This window comes from Hirundo rustica, chromosome 3, assembly GCF_015227805.2.
Source record: "Hirundo rustica isolate bHirRus1 chromosome 3, bHirRus1.pri.v3, whole genome shotgun sequence".
Taxonomy (NCBI): domain Eukaryota; kingdom Metazoa; phylum Chordata; class Aves; order Passeriformes; family Hirundinidae; genus Hirundo; species Hirundo rustica.
Genome location: NC_053452.1, coordinates 4,568,964 through 4,590,949, shown reverse-complemented (window position 1 = coordinate 4,590,949; position 21,986 = coordinate 4,568,964). Strand labels below are relative to the sequence as shown.

The 21,986-nt window shown below is 37.0% G+C and overlaps 1 protein-coding gene across 1 annotated transcript in view; it reads right to left on the bottom strand.

Annotated features, from left to right (window-relative positions):
* Positions 1 to 21,986, bottom strand: part of KIF16B (kinesin family member 16B) — a 130,461-nt gene that overhangs the window by 31,519 nt on the left and 76,956 nt on the right. The window contains exons 20-24 of the mRNA XM_040060679.2: positions 20,222 to 20,380; positions 19,290 to 19,395; positions 18,707 to 18,757; positions 10,635 to 10,757; positions 4,581 to 4,670 (exon numbers count right to left, since the gene is read on the bottom strand). Of these exons, the coding sequence (XP_039916613.1) occupies positions 4,581 to 4,670; positions 10,635 to 10,757; positions 18,707 to 18,757; positions 19,290 to 19,395; positions 20,222 to 20,380 (529 nt within the window). The remainder of the gene's footprint in view (positions 1 to 4,580; positions 4,671 to 10,634; positions 10,758 to 18,706; positions 18,758 to 19,289; positions 19,396 to 20,221; positions 20,381 to 21,986) is intronic.

Sequence of the window (21,986 nt, the reverse complement as noted above, 5' to 3'; positions counted from 1 at the left end):
TGAAAGCCCCACAAATGCAAGTGGGACTTAAGGACTCCCACATGAAGGAGGGACCTTATAAACCTTGGATTTGGTTAGGAGAAAGACAAATAAGAACTGTTCCTCTGCTCTCCTTTGAAAGAGGGTAGAGACAAGAAAGTGTTAGAAGAGTAATAAAGTTTAGGAGAGTGAGATTTCCCTTGCAGCAAGATGTAGATCAGAAAGGAAGGTTTTCTGCAGAAACCAAACCTCTGTTACTATTCCAAACCGAGTAACTGGTAAGAAAAGATGAAGACAGAGGGAAAAACAGGAGAATCCAACTATGGAAGTTCTCACTTCTCTACTGAGAATGAAGAGTCCATTCACTCTCTTCTCTGACTAATAACAAACAAAAAGTGCATTCATTAGAGACTTCTGCAACCGAAAGCCAAGTATGGTGCTAATTAAGAATCCAAAAGTAATAAAACGGTCATTAACAATCTAGCAGTGTAAGAAAGCTGGAGCTGGGCAAATGACAGTGATGTAGGCCCCCCAAAAAACAGACACTGTTAAATACTTGGTAGTTATCTGCCACTGGCTCAGTCTCACCCCGCTGCAGCTTCTTCAGAGTCTTTCAAAATTTGCATGTGACACATTTTAGTTAGATACGCAGTGGTCAGCAGCCTCTTAATTACATTAGAAGAAATGTGCAGATATATAATATATATGACATCTTGTAAGACCAGAAGATATTAGATTAGTTTCTGCTTTTGAAAGAGATACTTTTTTTTTTTTTTTTTTTTTTTTAAACCTTCCAATAAATCAGTTTGCTAAGACATCTCTTTGGGAATTCAGTGGCAGAAACATGAAATGCAAGATCAGCAAATTATTAAAATACTGATATAGTAACTCAGAGCTGAGCAACTAATGAACTGTAAAGTTCACTTCTAAAAGCAGGACACTCATATATTAAACATGCCCACAGTATTTTCGCTGTTCATTATAAATATTAATTTAGAGTGGGAAGGTGAACTGTGCAAAATAAAACTCAACTCAGATAGATTCTGATAAGATCCTTTTAAGGATCAAGTTTCTTTGGAATAATACATAGTGAATAAAGACACAACTCTGCCAAGTTTGGTATTAAAACACATTTTAGCATCATGGTGAATCCTAAATTAGTTCAATGACAGATGAGCAGAAGCAGACAGATAATTTTGATTTACCAAACAAACTGAACTGATACTCACATTGCAAAACTAATCCAAAATTACCATAAATTAAAGCTATTTTAAATAAAGGTAAAAATATGGAAAGCCATCAGTCATTCACATATGCAACATTGTTAATGAAATTCCTTCAAAGAAAACAAATGCCAAATCTTTACTGCAGCACACAATATTTCATCTTTCATCCATCACAACTTGCTTTTCCCCTCTGATAAACAAAGACACAGTAATTTGTAGAAATGCTGATGAGTAGAAAAAACCCACTGCATATTATATAGGTCTCTTCTGCCCACAAACCTGCCATTCCCTTGTGGTGTTCCATGTCTCAAAGCAGGAATAGACACAACACAACAGCCTGAACTGTGTAAAACAGAGAAGACATCATCGGTGCTGCAAAGGTTTCCAGAACAGGTACTTACGTGCCAGTACTCATCTAAAACCACTAGCTGACATGATCAAATGTTTATCTTGCTTCTCCTAATCTTTAGCATGCTCAGTATTTAGCAAACATGAGCATATTTGAACCTCTCTGATAATTTAGTGAAAGTTGTTGTGAAGTAAAAGCTCAATCAAGACTGGAAAAAGATATTATTGGCAACTTCATAAGAGTTGGTATTTGCAGTGACTTACAAAACTTCTTCACAAAGGAACAGATAGCTTCACAAAAATATCATGTGTTTCCTACATGGCAATTGGACACTCATGCTTTGGCGAAACTAAACCAATAATTCTATTAATGCATTAGATGTGAATCTCGGTAAGTTTACCTAAGACACAAGCACATGGAAATACAGAAGGGTCAATAAGGAACGAAGTGGCACATTAGACTAGTGAATGTATTGACCTTGCAAGCAAAACCACTGAGAGAAGATGATAAAAGAAATTAAACTGCAGAAGAAAACTGCCTTTATAAGATACTTATAAAGTGAGTAGTGTAGAGAACTTAAAATACAGATAAAAGCCCCATGAAAAATATTAACTATGAACTGTTAAAGACAACAAAAACTTCAGTTGTGAAGACTCCAAGATGAAGTAAACTATGTACCTGTGGCTCTAGGCTAGGATATTCTGCTGTACACTCTTGGATCTGGACTTTATTTTGACCTAATAACACTATTCATGTTCTCATGGTTCTTTAAAACAAGCAAATAAATAAGAATAAAAAAACAACCACTTCCTCCTGTAACACCAAGAAAAGCCTGAATTTGTGCTGTCAGTCACAAATGCTTGATTCAAAAAGGTGAAATTTATATGCTGCAGCACACAGGACATTTTAATAGTGGCTTTAAGAACATCAGATTCCTCCTGAATCCAATTACTACCTACAAGAACGAAGCTGATCTCCCTCTGATGCAACTGTTAAGGAATTAAGTTGTTCCCCAGTGTACTGTCAGGACCAATAACCAACTCTGAAGAAGACTACTCTAGAACATTTCCTAAGTGGGGAAACTCAGTCTGCACAGGCTTTCAGGTGGCCCTTTTCCTTGTGAACTGGATGACTACCTTAGAAAAAAAAAAACAAACTGTCATTTAAAAAAGATTACTTAATTTTATTTTCTCTCTCTCCTTTTTCTTATTTAAACCTTTTCTTAGATATTTGTTGCACAGTAGTTTCCATTTCTGATTTTCATACTGTTTTGATAGGCATACAATCTTGAGCCTCAGACTCAAGGTCTGTTCCATGCTCATTTCATTTTCAGCTTAAAGCATATGTTAACAAAGACCAAGAAAGCACGTGCACACTATTTCATGTCTCTCCTTCTTGAACATATTCATATTTTTTAATATACTGCCCATGAATAAATGGCCCAAGCTTCTTTACTTGTGCTATCTCTCAAGTCACGGTCACATTCATTGCTTGAATGATTTATTTCTTCTAATATCCAAGGGAACATGCAGGAAAGAAGAAAAATGTTAATAATTAAAAGTTATATGTGAAAACTAAAAACTGCAATTCCATAAACACTCACTCCAATGAACTAAAGCTCCATCAGGCACAGCTCCTCCTCCTGAATGACCAGAGACTCCAAAGTGGTCAGATCAATTTTTCATTTTGCAGAAACTGGAAAGCCACCAAGTGGAGAATCACCTTGCTAGACCTGCAGGCCACTCTTTTGCTGCAGCTCAGGACACGATTGGCTTTCAGGGCTGTGAGTACTCATTGCTGGGTCACACCCAGCCTCTCATCCACAGCACACCCAAAATCCTTCTTAGCAGGGCTGCTCTGAATCCCCTCATCCCACATCCCATACTCTCACCGGGAACTGCCCGCACCCCGGTGTACTTGGCCTGGTTGAACCTCATAAGATTCCCATGCACCTATTCTTTGAACTCATCTAGGTCCAACGGGATGGCATCCCATCCCTCATGTTTGTGTGCTGCACTTGGCTTGGTGTCATCTGCAAAATTGCTGAGGGTATGCTTGCTCCTTCTGTGTCAGCTAATGGAGATACTTAACAGCACTGGCTCCAATATGGAATCCTGAGGGATACCACTTTTCACTGATGTCCATGTGGACCTTAAGGCACTGATCGCCCCCCAGTGGATGTCACCATCCAAGCAATTCCTCATCCACCAAAACAGTGCACCAATCAAATCCATCTCCTTCCAATTTACAGAAAAGGATGTTGTGGGGACCATGTGTCCTGGGATGATCCATAATGCTACTGTATTCCGTATCTATGTGTGTCCAAGAATTGTTAGTTTCCTTCAGACTCTGCAGCCAGGGACCTTGTCTGCGTGAGGGGGTGCTATTGTGGGTTTTTTAAAAACTTGCCCTCCCAAGCAGCTCCCGGTCCTTACCGCATGGTATTTGTTTTGCTGGCTGTTTGGTTTTTGCTCAGGCAAAGACTTTTCCTCCCTTTTTGGGATCTCTTTTCGTTTTGTCTTTTTCCTCTATCTCAGAGAAATTGAAGTTAGCTATTTTGAGTTGCCTTGGGGTGAGCTCAGTGCGTATCTGCCAGTTGCCTCAGGCAGCCCTGCTCCAGCAAGCCAGTCCAAATGAATTGGCTACCTGCTCCAGGAGAGAAGACTACAGGAGCAGAGCCTCTCTCTTTCTGGCAGAGATTATGTCTACTTGTACGTCACTCCTTACTGGTGGGAAGGGACTGGATGGAATGAAGGGGAAGGTTACTCATTTCAGAGTGCTGTCTCAAACCAAGACACCATGTCAGAGGCCTTACAGACGAAAAGAGAGGACACTCACAGCTCTTCCCATGTGTGCTGATATAGCCACTCCATCACAGAAGGTCACTAGATGGGTCAGGCAGGAACTATGTTGGTGAAATTGTGCTGGCTGTGTGAAATCACCTCCCTCTTTGAGTAAACATATTTCAAACCACTTTTCTTCAAGTATCTACCCTTTTCTGTAAAAGAAGTTTTACAAAAACTTACCTCTGGGTACTTCAGTTTTAAAGTTTTATGCAATTCTCGAAAACGACTGTACCGCCGAAATACTGTCCATGTCTCATCCAAGACTGTTATCTAGAGCAGACAATATAAAAAGAAGAAACAGAAGTAAAGTCACACAGTGTACAACACTAAACCTCATGCAATATGTAAGGTTATTAGATTAAAATGGATAGCTGTTAGCAGTCTTAAATCCAAAAACTTTTATATGTTTACTTAATTTTTCTTTCATTACAGTGACAGAACATTATTTAATAAGGAGTGATGACTGCCAAGCAAAAAAAATACCTCAATGCATTAATTCCTTAATTCACAGTGGTTTGACAAGACTGTAAACTTTAAAACATTCCCAATCCCCAATCCCTTCTTGGTGCAGCTATTTAACTCCCAGTATTACAATCAGTGGGTGTTCCATTAATGAATGAATATCATCCAGAATAAGAGCAGTGTAGCCTCAGGAAATATTCACAGAACTGCATATTCTTATACATAGATATTGACAATTAATAAACACACATTTCTTGGACACACAGAGTTCATTACCACATAGAATGGGATTCTGGTTTGTAGAGTAAAATATTATACCAGCTTTTAGTAGAAGATATTCCTTTAAGACACTCTTGGTCTGTGCCTTCAAAATGGAGATGAACATTCCTTTATACAGGAAGTTTTCTTAAAATCAACACAATTACTCCTGTGAATAGAATGTGTAACAGGAGCAAAGAGGGAGGGCAAACCAACCTTACCATCAGTTATTTGCAAAATTCCCACTAGAACTGAGGTACTAAACACTATCTGAAATTAGGTGACATTAATTAAGCACATTTCAAGTGGGTCATTAAAGTGCTGTGACTAGAGCATTTGACTTTACAGTCAAAAGCCTCTGTGCAGCTCTGGTGATCCAAGAAGCCAAGCTGCAGGGTGAGTGAACATAATTCTACACTGAACTAGCAGAGATGGAGAGAGCCAACTGGCATTGCTTAAAACTGAACACTGCTGTGTTTTGAATCAAGTAGGCCTAATATGTGGCATTACCTTGTCTAGCTATGATTTCATGCAGGAAGATAAAAAATAAGCAATTTCACAAGACACGTCTCACAAAGGCACAGGCTTTTTAAACTTAAAGTGACTCCTAAAATTAACAAGCAGTTTTCTCACTACTGAATGTATCAAAAAAGTTATGGAGGGAAAGAAAGTTGCAATGGGGTAGGATAACTCAGTAAGAGAAACAGAAATCAGAGCAACAAAGCCAGAAGAAACTGAGCACAAATGCTGCTAACCCTGTGCTTGCAACAAAATCATCCCTGGTCCACTCTTCTCCATCCCTGATGCCTTTGCAGCTGTAGATGGAACAGGGAAATTAGGGGAAGTGTTTTAAAAACCCGAAATTATTGCGTGTTTTATGACAAGAGAAATGAGGTTTAGGGTGGGCATTTTCCTATTTTTACCTCAATTTTAAACTGAAGATGAAGGAAAACAAAACCGGCCTTCTCAAAATTTTTCACAAACATTATAGCGTAAGTTCTTGCAGCATGCAACCACGACTCATTATTTCTTAAAAAATTTGTCTTTCGTATGACCAATAAATTTCACTGCTACTACGAGTCACCATCTCTGGAAGTGTTCAGAAAAGGGTGGATATGGCACTTGAGGACATGGTTTAATGGAGAATATGTTGGTGCTGCTGGGTTGACATTTGGACTTGATGATCTTAAATGCTTTTTCCAGCCTTCACAATTCTGTCATTTTAGGACACCTGCCCAACAGACTACATTCCCTCAACATATCATTAACAGTGTGTCAAACTTTACAACTAAGGTGAACAGATTTAACATTCTTAGGCAGGTTTAACTAAAAAAAAAATTAATAACTGTTCAGGAATATGCAAGTTACACTGATCTCAACCAATTAACCATCCTGTTCTGAATAATTAAGGCAGAGGACTGTGTCATTTTAATGTTTGAACAGACAATGGTAAAGTGCAATAGCTAATCATAAAGTAAAGATGTTACTCTTCACTGCATTCTTTTTGCTTTAATTCTGTCATTTAATATTTTACAGTTGTGAAAATACGCTGCAATAATTTAATTTGTATATTATTCTTATTCAAAAGGGACCTCTTTTTTTCCCAGGGGTTTTCACACAAGAGGAGGAACCTAGCACTAGGCACCCTGGACTCCTCCAGACACACAGCCTGGGGAAGAGCAGGGATGTCATCAGACAGCTGCCTAGGTGATAGGGTGGCACAAATCTCACCCAAATCAAAATGCCTGCAGCCAATTATTTATTAGCTTTAGTTAGAGATGGACAGGAAGGAAAACAGCAAAGCCATGCATCTGTGCTGCTTAAGAACTGTGTTTTGGTGGGTTGGTTTAACCCGACTTGGTCCCTGTCATGCTCCTTGTTTGCTTTGCTTTGTTTACTTTCCAAATTCTTGTAATGAGAACTAGCAGGTAATTGCAATATTTTATCCTAGATTTGCCTCAGAATTGTGTGTTGTTTTGTTTTTCTGACTCAAAGGCACCATTTCCTATGTAAAACCTAGAAATCTGAAAGGAGATATCACAGTCACGTCTCTTTATCTTTTCTTCTTATGATGACTGATAGAAAATAACCTAGGAGAAATTTTCAATTGATCCCACAGTAAAGTACATCACAGACTTTGTCCTCTTTTTGCCCCATAGCAACAGAAGTAACACCATGGCTGGGGGAGGAAAAAAAAAAGCAATATTCCATCTGATTCTGAAAGCAATTAGAAAAAAACAGGAAATGCTGAATTTCTTTATCTGGGCTGGTTAAACTGTCTACAGTCATCATCAGAACTCATATTTCCTCAAATGGACCTTGTTGTAACTGTTCCTCACACTACAAAAACAGCATCGGAAAAGACAGAAGTTTTCTAAAAATTTCTCGTAGCCTTTTTCTGTATTATTAATGAAGGTATTAATCTGATAAAGTTAACGGAATATTAGACTTTTTACTAATTTAGGCAGTTATGGGGCATGCATCATTTTCTTAAAGAACTATGTATCAGTGAGAACTGCCTCTGCTTTACTCCCACACTGCAACAGTCCAAACTCAGAAATAAATTTAGATTAGAAAAGCTGACTTTTTGAGCAGTCCAACACAGCATCTGGTTGAACAGAAATGCAACTGAATCTGAAAGAAAGCACTGCTTTAGGCTGCATCTACCTGGATCTTTTCTTTTAGCGTACTTGTCTGACATCACTAAAAGGCTTTGAAACACAAGAAAACCAGTTTTGAAAGAATACCAAACAGGATAAATAGAAGGAGGGAACTCAGAACAATGAGGAAAAGCTGATTAAGAATGAGCTTATCTACACCTTTCACTATTATCAGAGGATCCCTGCAGGGTTGTGCTTGATTCCAGACTTTGTTTCCATCACCTGCTCTGAGGAGATCCTTCGTGTCTCTTTGAGAGCTGGAGTTCCACCTTCCCTGCTGCCTTGCTGCTCCTTCTGCCAACCATAGGTACTCCCTGCAACCATGGGCACTGTCGTAACAGATGCCTCTGGTTTTATTGGTGCAAAAGCTCTTCGCACACTGTTTCTAGCACAGCCTTGTCTGAATATCCTGACGCAACATGAAAGGAAGGAGAGAATACAAGAATAGTTCTCTGGCATACTAATTCAACTCTAACCTAATTATGTTTAAACCTGATTAAGCTATTACTGTTTCATCATGTCTTTAAAGACAACACATAAAACTGTCACTCAAATGGAAGCTTTTCTGGAGATGAATCAATCAATTCATACAGAATACTTAATGGCAGACCAACACAAACAGCTCCATGACATATTCCTGCTGCAAAAGAAGGCGCTGTGTTAGCTCTAATAAATTAGCAGTTTCTTCCTTTTTGAATTCTCTCCAGTCACTTCTTGTGGGACTCACTCAATATCTTTAATTAGGATCTGTATCCAGTGAAAGAACCTGAGTGGACAGAACATCCTGCTGGCCTGTTCCTATCAACAAGATGCTGAACCTGCACTAAAACATAATATCATTGATAGTATGTTAGGGTTGAAAGACTTATGAATTGACCATGAAGGTGCCAAGGAAAGTGGAACTAATTCTCTCTCTTCTGGCATATAAACACTTTACTACTGTGTGTCACAAGAAGAAATTTATATATTTGTTATATACAGAAATTTATTATATTTGTTCCTCTATATAACAATATGCAGGATTTAACTACAAACACAATGACTAGAAACCTCTGTTGAAGAAAAGAACTCCAAGGTACCTAGGATTCACACTTTTGGGGACTGTCTTAAAATTGTACTCGATCATCACTTGTCACTTTGTCAGGTTCTAAAGTGGTATAAGATGCAGATAGGTCAGTCACCCCATTTTCCTGAAAGCAAGAGGAACCTTGCTGAAGAAAGCTTATTTAGGATTTAGCAAAGGAAATGAGACTAGCAACACCTCAGTCCTTTCCCACAACCGACATATATTTTCAATGATCCGAAAATAAACTAAAACTAAGTGAAGTAAGGTTGAAATCAGGAATTATTTTGACAGCTGACCTATGAGGAAGAGATTAAACCAATAGGTACATTTAATCTCCACCCTCTGCCACATTTTCCTGACTTTTAAGGCAAAAAAAAATACAAACCCACTATCCCATGTGCTCTAATTTTCTAAAGAAGAACTGTAGGAGCTTCTGAAGATTAATACAGATCAAAGTAGAGCTAGGAGCTCTGCACAGAAAAGGTTTAAAATAGAAAAGTTTGTGGAAGGTCTGTGGATTATAGCATGGAGCTAAATCCTGACTACAGCAGAAGCAATCCACTGTGACACAGAGACCTGAAGGGAAACGAAAGAGCATTAGCAGTTGATTGATTCATGTGAGGGAATGACTCTAAGAAGCATCCCCAAAACTGCCAAACTGCACATACTCTTTCAACTGCTCCCTCATGCTAAGATTTTACAGAGGCTTACATGGGTTTTATGATGGGAGAATACTTGGAAAAGAAAGCCATCAACATATTCAGAACAGAAGCTACCTTTTCACTTTAGCCATCTTCACTGACCATTACCTAGTCTAGTAAATCTCATGTGCTGGAAATTGAGTAGAAGAGTCCTCAGGGAATTTTCATGTGCACTTACTTGTCTCTCAGCATCTCCCTGGCTCCAGGCTTTCACTAGCCCCAAGAAAATCAAAGTTCAGCAGGCAAAAGGAAGTATCCCACCCACAAATGGCATGGTATGTTTCAAAATGAAAATTTAATTAGCACAAACAAAGCTAAGAACGCCCATCTTAATAAAAACCTTTTCAAAAGAGAGCACAGTTCAAAAATGGTCCTTTACACTGCGAGGAAGGTCACTCCTCCACCTCACAGCAACTAACAAAGCATCTGGCAGCACATTCAGTAAAGGAGACAGCCAGTTCTGTCTCCGATGCCATGTACATCAGTTATGTAGCCACACATACGTCCACACACACTGAGAACACATTTCCAATTAGACTTTAGATCTTGCTTTGAAAAAACACTGGCTGTTACCAGAGGAAACAAAATTAATATGCTTTTTTCCCCCAAGCAGAAAATCAATTGAGAGTTTGGAGAAGCAACACCTTGGAAATGCAGAGTGGGAAAAATAAGAACAATAAAGAGAGCCTGAAAGGAATCAAGCCTTTGTCATATGTGCAAAATACTTCAATAATGCTTTCATTATTTCAGGTAAATATTTCAAGTCTATGTCTTTTCAATAACTGACACTTGCATCTCAATAAAGGACATTCCTGTAACCAATATGCATTTAATCCTCATCTCAGGAACTCTTCAAATTGAACTGACATTGGCTCTGGAATGTCTCACCCCAAGAGTTTGGCCACTAGCCTCCTCTGTACAATCAACCCACTTGGAAAAGGCTTGTCTTTATAGTGTCTTATACTGTGCATTCTTCTCACCACTCTTAATTTAACAATATCGAGTCCACTTATGTAAGAGAAAGAAAATCAAAAATTGCACTTAGTGGAACAAAAGCATTAAGGAAAAGCAAATGATAAGCACTTACCTTTATTTCAAACTCGTAGTGCTCATCCTTTCCCTGCCCACACAGGACATACCGTGGAATACTTATTTTAATTGGGTCCTTTAGGTCATCTGGATTTGCTCCCAGTGAACGACAGACCATCCGCTTTCATGTACATACCAAATAGGGAGAAGAAAGGAAAACCAAAATCACTACATAAGGAAAAAAAGAAAAGAACCTCACTGAAAATGAGAAAGTGTTCTTGGTCACAGGAGCAGGAAAAGAGGAGGCAGAAGTTACTTCTAAAATGAAGGAATTCTTTGAAAACAAAGTGGATTTTGTCTTACAAGCAAGCCCTAGCATATTTTTATGCATACAAAAATTAAGGGGAAGTGTATTAAAAAAATATTCCTTTATATAAAAAAGCATTTTCAACTATCAAAAAGAGATTTTCAGATATCAAAAAGAGGGGAAAGCAGAAGACTTTTTATTACTTCTCTTTCAAAAAAGGGTGTATTAATCAAGCTTTCACAGTTAACTCTAATTTTTGCACATGTCTATTTTTTATAACAAATGTATACAATATCATGCAAAGCTGCAGGGGTCTAGGCAATTCAAAAAGCTCTTAAACTTTAGCAGTTCAAATCCATTTTATAATTAAATAAGCAATACACTGTCAGAACAGTTTCCTACTATTTTTTTAATCATATCTGAATCCCAGAAAACTAAGCTATGATAGATTTGCACAGTCTGTACAAGACAATCTAAAAATTTATTTCCAATGAGGGCTCATTCCTCTGACAGTCAGATGAAATAGTTAACTCTGAAATTATGTCAAAAATAAAACATTTTTGCAACTGAAAAGATTAATGCTTTGCAGTCACTATGCCCCAAAAGCAGCATAAGCATTCAGAGTGAAAAAGTACAGAAACTGCCTTTAAGAAGTCCTCTACTTGCTTCATTGAACATATTTAGTCTGAAAGCCTTAATGAACTGGCGCTTAAAAAAAACAACAGCAGCATGACAAATACAAGTTAACAACCAAAAAGATTGAAAAGCAATCACTTTGAAGTTATGACTATCTTATATATTTGTATTTAGCACTGCTATCCATCACTTGAGCTGTAACTGTATTCTCAACATTCATCTTCTTGTAGCAGCTCCTGGTGACTTCCAGTACACATGAGACTGTGTAGGCGTTGGAGAAGAATTTGAAACTCATCCATAAACACCTCTGCCTGTTACAGAGAGCCTTTTGACATCGCCATGGCTCTCAAGAAGAGGAGGCTGGTATTTCATTGCCAGTCAATTATAAATCACAATGCAATTTCCCTTAACATTAGCATTAATAAGAGCGAAAAAGAAAACACAAAGAAAATGAATTTTTGTTCCACTGAGTTAATCTAGAGTATGTTTACCACAACCTTTTTATTTTTATTTTAGGAATCCACAAAATAAGTTTATGTTTGAATGGAAAAATATTTTTAGCAGCTTTTGTTTTCACAACAAATATTATCTCCTGTCCATTTTGCTCTTCTGTAATTACTGCCCACATTACTGGCTTTTCAGCTAAAACTCATTTCTGGAGCACTGAAATGTAAGCAGCTCTTTCCTTGGGGGAAAAGAGAAGTTCATTCCCCTGAAAACAACATCATCTGTTTTAAAACAGCAATAAAACCAAAAAGCCACTCTTAAAGCCACCTCTGTCAACAAGTAATTTATTAGCAGTCATTTTCAGAGAACTATTACAAACAGCTAATAGAGAGGAAAACAATCTCAAACACAAAGTGTTGTGGCAAATGTGCCCTAATACAATAAATAATGTTTTGATACTAATAAACAACAATCTTTATTTTTACTTTACGTAGTAAAAATAGTAGAAATATTAGAACAAAATATACTGCTATAAAGTTCTTTTTCATGAAAGAGAAAAGTATTCATTGAGCTAGATTTTTAAAAAAAGCACAGAAGAGAAAAAGCATTATTGGGAAACACAAGATGCACAAACATTTAACTTTGGAGTATAATCAGAAAAGAAAGTGGTTGCGGAGACTGATTTTTCTAACAGCTTTGATCAAGATCAGCCTTGATCTGTCCTCTCAGATAGTGCCACCCGGTCATGACTTTGGGCAAGGCCCAGAAGAAATGCCATAGTGATGCCAATGAGGGAGCCACTCCTCAGCAGGACTGACATGGTGATCCTACTCTGTCTTCTCATTTGCTTACAAATTCTTCATTAGAAAAAAAACCAAAAAAACCCACAACACCTTAAAATAACATGACATATTTTGCTCATTTTTGGACTTCCTTAAGGAAGTAGAAATGTAATGATAAAACCCCCATAATTCTCTATCCAAGCAAGTGTTTATCTTTCCAGACATAACTCCCCTGCCCAATGCAAGCTATTTCTTTTTAAATCCCATGTGAGTTACATTATCATGTCCTAACATATGGTAAAAACAAATGGGAAATGTTCTTATACTAGGAGCGAGACTGAAGTCTAACTCTGTCTAGTAGACTTCACCTCTGCTTGGCAATATGCTCAGAGAATTTAGAATTTCAGATTAGATACCACTGCTTTTTCTGCCAAGAACCATCTTCCTCAAACAAGGCAGATGGCATATTCAGGCAACAGCATTCAAAAGATATTCAGCTCCCCTTAAAAGGGAAGAAAGAAAAGACAGGAGACAACAGCTCCTTTATTATTCAAACATCTGACAGGGGTAACAGGTAAAATACCCCTTTGTCCTAACTAGAGGAAAGCCTCAACTAATGGAAATATTCCACTAATGTCCAATAGCTCCATTTTTTCTTAGGATCTAGTAATAAAAAGACTGTAAGAGATGCAATCTTACAGCATCAACAACCCCATCAGTAAGCAAGCAGAAAATGATGGAAGTAAGGCCAAGCACATTACATGGGCAGAATTCCAGAGTTAAACTCACTCCATCTGTCGGGCAGTGTCCCCAGTTGTCAACAACCTACTTGGGAGCATGAGGAACGTGCATGCAGATGATAGATCCCAAAATCCTTGGTCTTGCCACAGTAGCATGACCAAAGGTTGAAATGCTATTTAAAGCACAACTCCTTTTGCACTTGTGACAAATTTTGATACGAAAGTGCAATAAACCTTAAATGTAAAACTGAAGAAGAGAATTGTCAATGCTAACATACTCAAAATTGCATATATGAAAGCTGTAAACACCTGTAGTATTAAGAGCATGCAGGGAAAATAAGATTAAAAAATCTGCAGATGTTTTGAAATATTGAGATCAAGGGCATGAAGTAAATGAGGAGCATGAAAAACAAAGATAATCAAAAAGATTAAGATAAAGACAATCAAGGAGGAGAAGACATTAATGAAGACAGATAGTATATGGAAGAAGCTAGAAAACACAGCCAAAATGTAAATCATAAGACAGAGCTCTAATTAAAGCTTTCATCCACCTACCATATAAAAGAAACATTCAATTTCCTCACTTTCCCAAGGAATTTTATGTACAGCATACATAAATGTAAGTTGTACACAGAAGAAGTACAAAATGCAAGCACTCGATTAATAATTATTATTGCTTAGATGTGTGTACACAGTGTGTGGTATTCCCTGAGAGCTCAAAGGTGCCTTTTCTCTATTGATTAAAAAAAAAAAAAAAAAAAAAGGAGGGTGGGGAAGGATTTTATCAATACTTATTAGCTTTTTATTTTGAATGTATCAAAACTTATTTGGATTTCAACACCTAGTCAAATTCATAATTAACCAAGTGGCTTCTCCACTTGAACTGAATGTTAATTTCCAGATTTCCAAAGGGATGTGCAAACTGCTTTGAAGAATTGATGGGATGACTGTCAGCTGAGTATTTATTTCTTTTTCACAGTTTTTAGAAAAACCAATTCCTGAATCAGGTCCAATCTTGCTCCTTTTAGAAAAAAGCTCAATTTTTGTGCACTTCTCTTTGTCTGGCAAAACTGCACGACAGATACCATTCAAACTGTACAATCAAAAGCTGTCCAATTGTGATTGCTAGCATGAGGCATCCAAAATGTTAGGTGCAGAAAAAAAGACCTTATTTTCCTTTAAGAGATTTGTACGAGTAGTTGTAACAACATGACTCCTATACATAGTCTGCTTAGCACAGTCTGCTTTCACTGATGTATACACCAGTACATGAATGTGTGAATTAAACCTAGTGAAAGTTTATTACTTCCCATATCTACATAAAGTAAACCAAGTCAGCTAACTCAGTTTGGAATTTACAGGACTATCGTACTCCATTTGAAAAAACTAATTCATTTCTATCTGAAGTGCCCAGTGAAATCTGCATCAAATCGTCTTTCAAGAGCTGGTGATTTAAATAAACATCATCATCCAAATCAAACTTCCAAATCAATCAAACTGTAACAATCAAACTTCTCATTATGTCACTGCAAATTCTTAGAGTGAAGTGCTTGTTATAGGTAAATATTGTGAATAAACCATCTTCAGCAGAATATAGAAGTTGAATATTCTGTCCAGCAAAGCCGGCTTGAATCTCTTTTATAGTGCCAAAAGGAACCTCACGGAACACTGCCAAGGGAACTCTGGCAGGTGCCTTGTTCAGCTGACAAAACAACAACATAGAGAATGAAACTGAACAAAGGAAAGCAAGCACGTTCTGGGTCCAGTTTTCTGCAACTGCCAACAGCGAGCCAATAGATACCTCTCAACTCCTCCATCCTAATAGAAATTTGAGGGAAAGCACAGATGAAAAATTCCAGTACTTTTCCCAGAGAATAGACCTGAAGTTTCAGAAAGGCATCTTAATGCTAAACTGTTTAGCGACATAACGCTAAACTGTTTTCTAGCTCTTTGTTTTTCTAACGGCATGTAAATTCTTCAGGGGGCTTTCTCACAAAGGCATCCGAGATCTCCATGCTTATGCACATTGTGACAGCCTCTTGCACGGGGGATTCAGGCTGAACGACATTTTCAGTATGAGATTTAGCACTACCACCAGTGTGGGATAGGTCTTGATTCATGCCTGACTTGAGGAACACATTTACTTGCAAATTTCTTATTGAGGTGGTTTTGCCAGGAACTGATTTTTCCAAGAAGTTACAGCAAAACCCAATCAGTGACCAGGGTTGAATATTGATACCTGGTTAAACCAATAGAAAGCTGACACGCCTCTGGAAATACAGATTAAAATCAGAGCATTCCAGGAAAACCTCCTTTTTCCTTCTGGCTTCAGGACAGGTAACAGGGACATGTAAAGAGACAATATGAAGATAACAGAGTCAGTGAAGGAGGAGTTACATTTTAAATAGAAGAGGTGAGAAGATGCCTTAGTTTTAAGCTAGAAGTCTTTTGTGAGCCATGGTAACAGACTAACATACTAAAATATCCCTTTATGTAGTAGAAAAAATATGCATTAGGGAGATGAGAGTATTCAGATTGCAGATTTGAGCAAAGGTATTTGTGATGGACTAAGAAAATATTGAAGTAGCTGTGACCATATGAGAAGCTCAAACAGTGAGAGAAAAATAAGATGAAGATCTGCCCCTACAAAGAGAGAAAACCTGTATTCCCAGAGATGAAGAAACCTTTACTTTTAGAACTGTTCATCTTTAAAATTATACCCTGTGAACTTCATGGCCCATGCACAGCCGCGAGAAAGGTGGGAGGGACTTCACAATTACAGATTCCTGGACTGCTGTTATTGTGAGAGTTAAAAGCCACAAGCAAACTGATTTTTTCTTGTGGAAAGTTCCATAGTGAACTAAAAAACACTTCCTGTCTAAATGATGAAAGACTATTTTGTAAGTAGTAAGCTGACTTAGAGTCCCAAGTTTTGTCTTTATACGTTGTCTGCGAGAAAGAAAAGAAGCTGTTGGGGAAGAGGGAAGTGCTTTGAAGGTTTTATTCTGATACTTATTAATTTTATCTCTGTTGTAGTTTTGTTAATAAACCTGGTTTTGTTACTTTTAAAGTTTTGAACTGACTTCACTTTTCTCCTAATCCTATCTCACAGCAAAAAAAGAATAAATAATTCTAAGATACTCTCAAACCACTACACCAATTTAAAAAACAGAAAGTAGCCAACGTGAAACCGCTACGCAAAGTAGTGTTACTACCTAGTTACAAACATGAAACTGTCACTCTTATAAATGGCAGATTTTTTATCAATGATATTGCCCGGGCACATCTCTCACTTCTGTCACACAAACTTCCCAAGTCCTTAATTTGTTTAGAAACCACTGCACTGCTGACCAGCTGACTACTGCTATCTTTGTAAAAGGAGGAAAGCTTACTGGAAAGATATCCCAAACTGGAAGCACGTCCTGGTCTTGCATCAAAACAAGAAGATATATACTTAAAAGAAACCAAACCAGAAGCACTGTGTGTTGGAAGCTGAGAATTACTAGACTGGTCTTCAACTATCAGTTGCACTGTCTTTAATGGGCTGTTATCTTTATAAGGTTTTGTTTCAGAATGCACATTAGACTGAGAAAAGAGAAGGCACAATATGCTAAAGCCAGTTTGCTCATTAGCACCCATTAAGGATCCTGCAGGAGACATCTGTTTCAAGTGGGAACAATCAGATTCAGTTCTTGAGCTGTCACCATCTGGAGAAGTAATTATTTTATCATCAAAATGATGGAAATTTTCAACCTTGTGGAGTGAATAAGCCACATTATTAAATTCAGAACTACGTAAAGAAGTAGATAAAACATTCTGATATAGAACATTCTTACTCTTTAAAGTATTAGTACTTTTAGAGTGAATTAAAATACTTTTAATATCACAATGACAAGCAAAGCTCTCCTGATCTGAGTTATTCCTTTCATTCTGAAATGTCTTCTCTGATGTACAAGGGGAGGAGAGTCTCCCAGAACTGGAAAATAAATCCAGCATCTCTGTATATGCCTTCTGTCTCTTATGGTCTCTTACTCCTGCACTTTCTCCACACAATTCAGAAGCACAATTCCCACCTTTAGACAGAAATGGAAAGCCATAGTGTGGCTGCCATCATTGACTTTTCTATTAAAATTTCCAAAAGAAGAAAATGAAAATGTCTTTGTAAATCCTTCTGACCTGGACATTTCTTAAAGTGAGGACTGATTTTGATTAATTTAAACAATCATTCAAAATCAGTACAATCTCTCAAAATGAGAGCGAGAAAACCCAACAGAAGTGATTGAGATCAGATTAAGAAATAGTTTATCTTTTCAACCAACCCTTGCTTTTTCTATGTACAGTATCCATTTCACTTGGTTTATATTTGCTTTACACAAAAACCAATGAAAGTCAACAGGCAATGCAAAAACTTATAAGCCCTTAAATTTTTCCCACACATGCACAAAAAAGTAATCCCATACTAGCCAAGAGAGTGAGAAAAATACAACACAGCTGAAAAACAACAGTGTAAAAGGCAAAAAAAAAAAAAAAAGGCACAAATTCAAGGTGTTGCAGCCCTGCTAATGTTACAGTTTAAATCCATGAAGGTATTTTGGATTTACTCACCAAGACAATAACTGTGTTTCAAGCAGCAGTTAGACAACTAAATATGGTGGGAGGGGTCTAAATCTCAGTTAAAATGCATAAATATGTATATTATACACACATATATATAAAAAAATACATATATACACACACATATACATATATACATATGTGTATACATTATATTCTACATATATTATATATAAATGTGCAAATCCTTCATGACACACACAACTTGTCTGGTTCGTGTTGCTAACTTATAGAGACCCTTACTGCAGTTCATTGTGAGTCAAAAATGTCACATGTATTCTGAATTCAGATCATCATTAAATGCTCATTAAATGCTTTTCTCCTCTAAAAATAATGAAAGGGATACTGTTCCAAATTAAGAATCATGGCAAAACAATGAAGAAAGATTCACCCTAACACCACATCCTTCAAACAAGGAAAAGCTAGGTCCAATCTGAAACAAAATCACTTTGATCCAGCTGGTATGATGCACTGCCATCTCTGTTAGCCGTTAATCTCACTGTGAATTCAAAATTCTAATTATGCAGCTAAACTTTATGAAACTTAATTACAGGGCATGCCATAATTTAAGACAATCATTTCATTCTGACAAATTATGACCTACCTCATACTTCAACTTGCGTTGAATGGTGCTGTTATTATGCCTCTCATTATCCTAAGCACAAAAAAGGTACAGGAGGTTATTAAAAAGTGCCTTTCTAGTATAAGTTAATTTAAAATTATTCAGAGGAAGAGGCATTCTTTATAACAGACAAAAATAACAATCAATATTTATTAAACCACTGGCTTAGAAGTCAATCAACCCACTCTTTGGGTCAATAAGATCATCAGTTTTTAAATAGGCATTTGTTTACGAGTATGAAATTCCAACCAGAAGAATATAAATTTTCATCAATTAAATTTTTGTGACATTAAATGAAGATTTTGTTTTATCTGCAGACTTTTTATTGCCATTTACACATTCTTTCCTGCCAAAAACCCACAGAATACAACAAAAAAAGCCACTGGAAACAAAACAATGATTAAAATTTAAAAACTGATATCATAGCTCATTTACTGTTTACATTTTTCGGTAAATTAAAAGTAAGTAAACACAGGAAAACATGAAAATTACTGAATAACAAAACTACATCAGTGGCTAGACATGGTCCATTGAAGGTCAGGATGTCCCACCCATTTCTGCTCACCTTGAAACTTTCCATAGACCAGGAAGCACTAACATGATTATCCTCAGCTTTATGATGAATATTCTGGAGCCTTCTCTGCACTTCTTGTTCAATAAAGGCATTTATCCTTTAAGATAGAGAAAAGTATGTGTGTGTATAGAAAAAGAGTGTATGTTTACATAAAAATCAAGACAGACTAAAAGGCTCTTTGAAATGCTTTTAACCCTAAGTACTGCACAGCTGTTACCTGGGAGGTTTAATGGTGGACCAGTTTTATCCCTCCTTAAGGAAGGAACACTGACTTTTGAATGAGTGTTCATCTAACAGGCAAAGGTTAAAAATTTGTTATTAATTAAACAAATTACTAAACCACAGGTTCAGCCATTGCTGTGAGTGCAGCTCTACACACAAGAGGCAGTGAGGGTACAAGTGATGAAGAAGAAAGAAGGCTGGAGCTGCATCTTGACTGTTTGCTTTCACTGCTGCTGCAATATCAGCAACTTGGGCTAGCAAAGGTTTGGTCCTCAAACAGAACGAATGGTCCAAGAGCTGATACTAACTGCCATGTGTAAGTATAACAAGTCCAGAGATTAAAAAGTTTAGTGATGCCAGGCAGTTGTCCTAATAAAAAAGGTTTAAGACAATTAAATTTACTTTGTTGCCTTAAGTGTATATGAAGCAAACCCATATATACGAGTAACTGTAAACTCAAAAACTATTTAAATGTCTTTCAGCCTACAGTTTCCCAATCCTGTGTTCTAAAACAAACTGCACAGGAGCAACAGATGAGGGTATTGGTTACTTACAGTAGAACATCAACTTTATTTCCAGACCAGTCTTCCAGTACAGTCACAGCATTTAAATCAAATCCAAATCTGGCAGAATGGTCTTTCAAAATATCTCTTTTCTAAAGCTATTGTTTGTATTCCCTTTCAGGGACACAGGTCACCTACCTATCATCGACCAGTGGGGCAGCAGGTGGCTGTGGCTTTGTTGGGCTGGCAGGGGTAGTGCTATGGCAGAGTCTCTCATCTAATATTCCATGGTTTCCTTTCTGAGCTCCATCACCCTCATATATTTTTTGCTTCAGCTGCTTAATTTCCTGGTCCAGGCTGTAAAGATATCATAACATGTAATTTGCTTTGGTTCTGATGGGAAGTAATTTGCCTACATTGTTATACATGTACGTAATATTGTAGATACTAATATTTACGAAGGTTTAAAAAGCATAACTGTTCCTTAAGCATATTTAGATAGGAAAATAGAGACAGCTCAAAACTACATTCCAAGAGTAGTATTAAGTCAAATAAAACGACTTCAATAACTTCCATCACAAGAGGTACCTAAATCTGTACAGGAAATATTAACCTCTAAGACTTAACCTACTATTAGAAACACTTGAATAAATTCTCATTTTTACAGGACTCTATCAATGACCTCAGGTATTATCTTCCAGTGTGAAAGCAAATGAAGAAACGAAAGGGAAAAAAATTAAAAACTCACAATGCAGCACTAATACAAAAAAAAAAACAAAAAAACCCACAACCAAAGAAAACCTAAAACACTGATGTGGCAAAACTTATCTATCAGAAAATCTTTAAATTGTGTACTACACATGCACATTTTCCAGTTGTTCCATCTGTATATATGTTTTTGAAAATTCACTTACAAAATAAACATATAGCACTTCTTGTATATATACAGGTAAGAAATCATCTTTTGAAATCTCCTTGCTTTCTGTAACAAATAAATTTAATTCCACCCAGATTTATGCACAGAATACAATAGGTAAAATTGGGTACTGTGTTTCTCGCTAAAAATGCCTGAGGCATTTTATATGAAATAAGAGGCACTTATTGCAATATTCATCACATTACAACAAAGTAATCTGCAGAACACCCTTTTCACTTGCAATGTACCTGAGATTAGATTAGGAACACAGTAATAATCTTCCCCATTTTCATTACAATTTTTGTCTCTGAAAGTAATTGTTTTTCTAGAGGTTACTTAGAAATCAAATAATAAAAGAAAACAAGTTCTTGCAAAACCAGGAGAAACTATGCAAAGCTGAGATTCTTCCACTTCTGCTACAATTGTATATATCTAAAATGAAGTGCAATTCTATATCCCATCCTGGGGGTTAAATGAGAAAATGAGAGAGACGATGAATGATGAAGGCTGAATTGTTACTTCAGTTTTAGAGTGCTTTTTGCAGCACTGCCAGAAGCTATCTATTTCTTTTGATTAGCAGCAAAACAATCTTGTGTCCTGAGGGTAAGTGAATGAAAGATGGCTGATGTATATAGGAAAGTGTTTGAATCCACGGAAAATCAATTTAACTACAAAAATCAGATTTACATTAAAGGAACAAAGCTTAGCTTTTGGTTTGTAAACATCCTACTATGAGAAGATATCACTTATATAGCTATGAACTTGGCCTTGTGATGCATCCACCAGTAAGTACACTGAAGTGTGCCCCACCACTTGCCTCAAAGATGGCTCTAAAGTTGCTTTATGTTCATTCTAGTGCCCCAAACCTCTGCCGCTAAACCCAAAATATGTGTATATATCAGCTTAAGTTAACCTCAAATTATCATTTTGGAGGTTATCCCTGTTGTCTTGGAGTGATTCATAATGATATTGAATCCCATAATTATCTGTGGCCAAAAGCTGTTACTGTAGCTAGTCACTGAAGGACTTCAAAGTTTTATTTAGCCT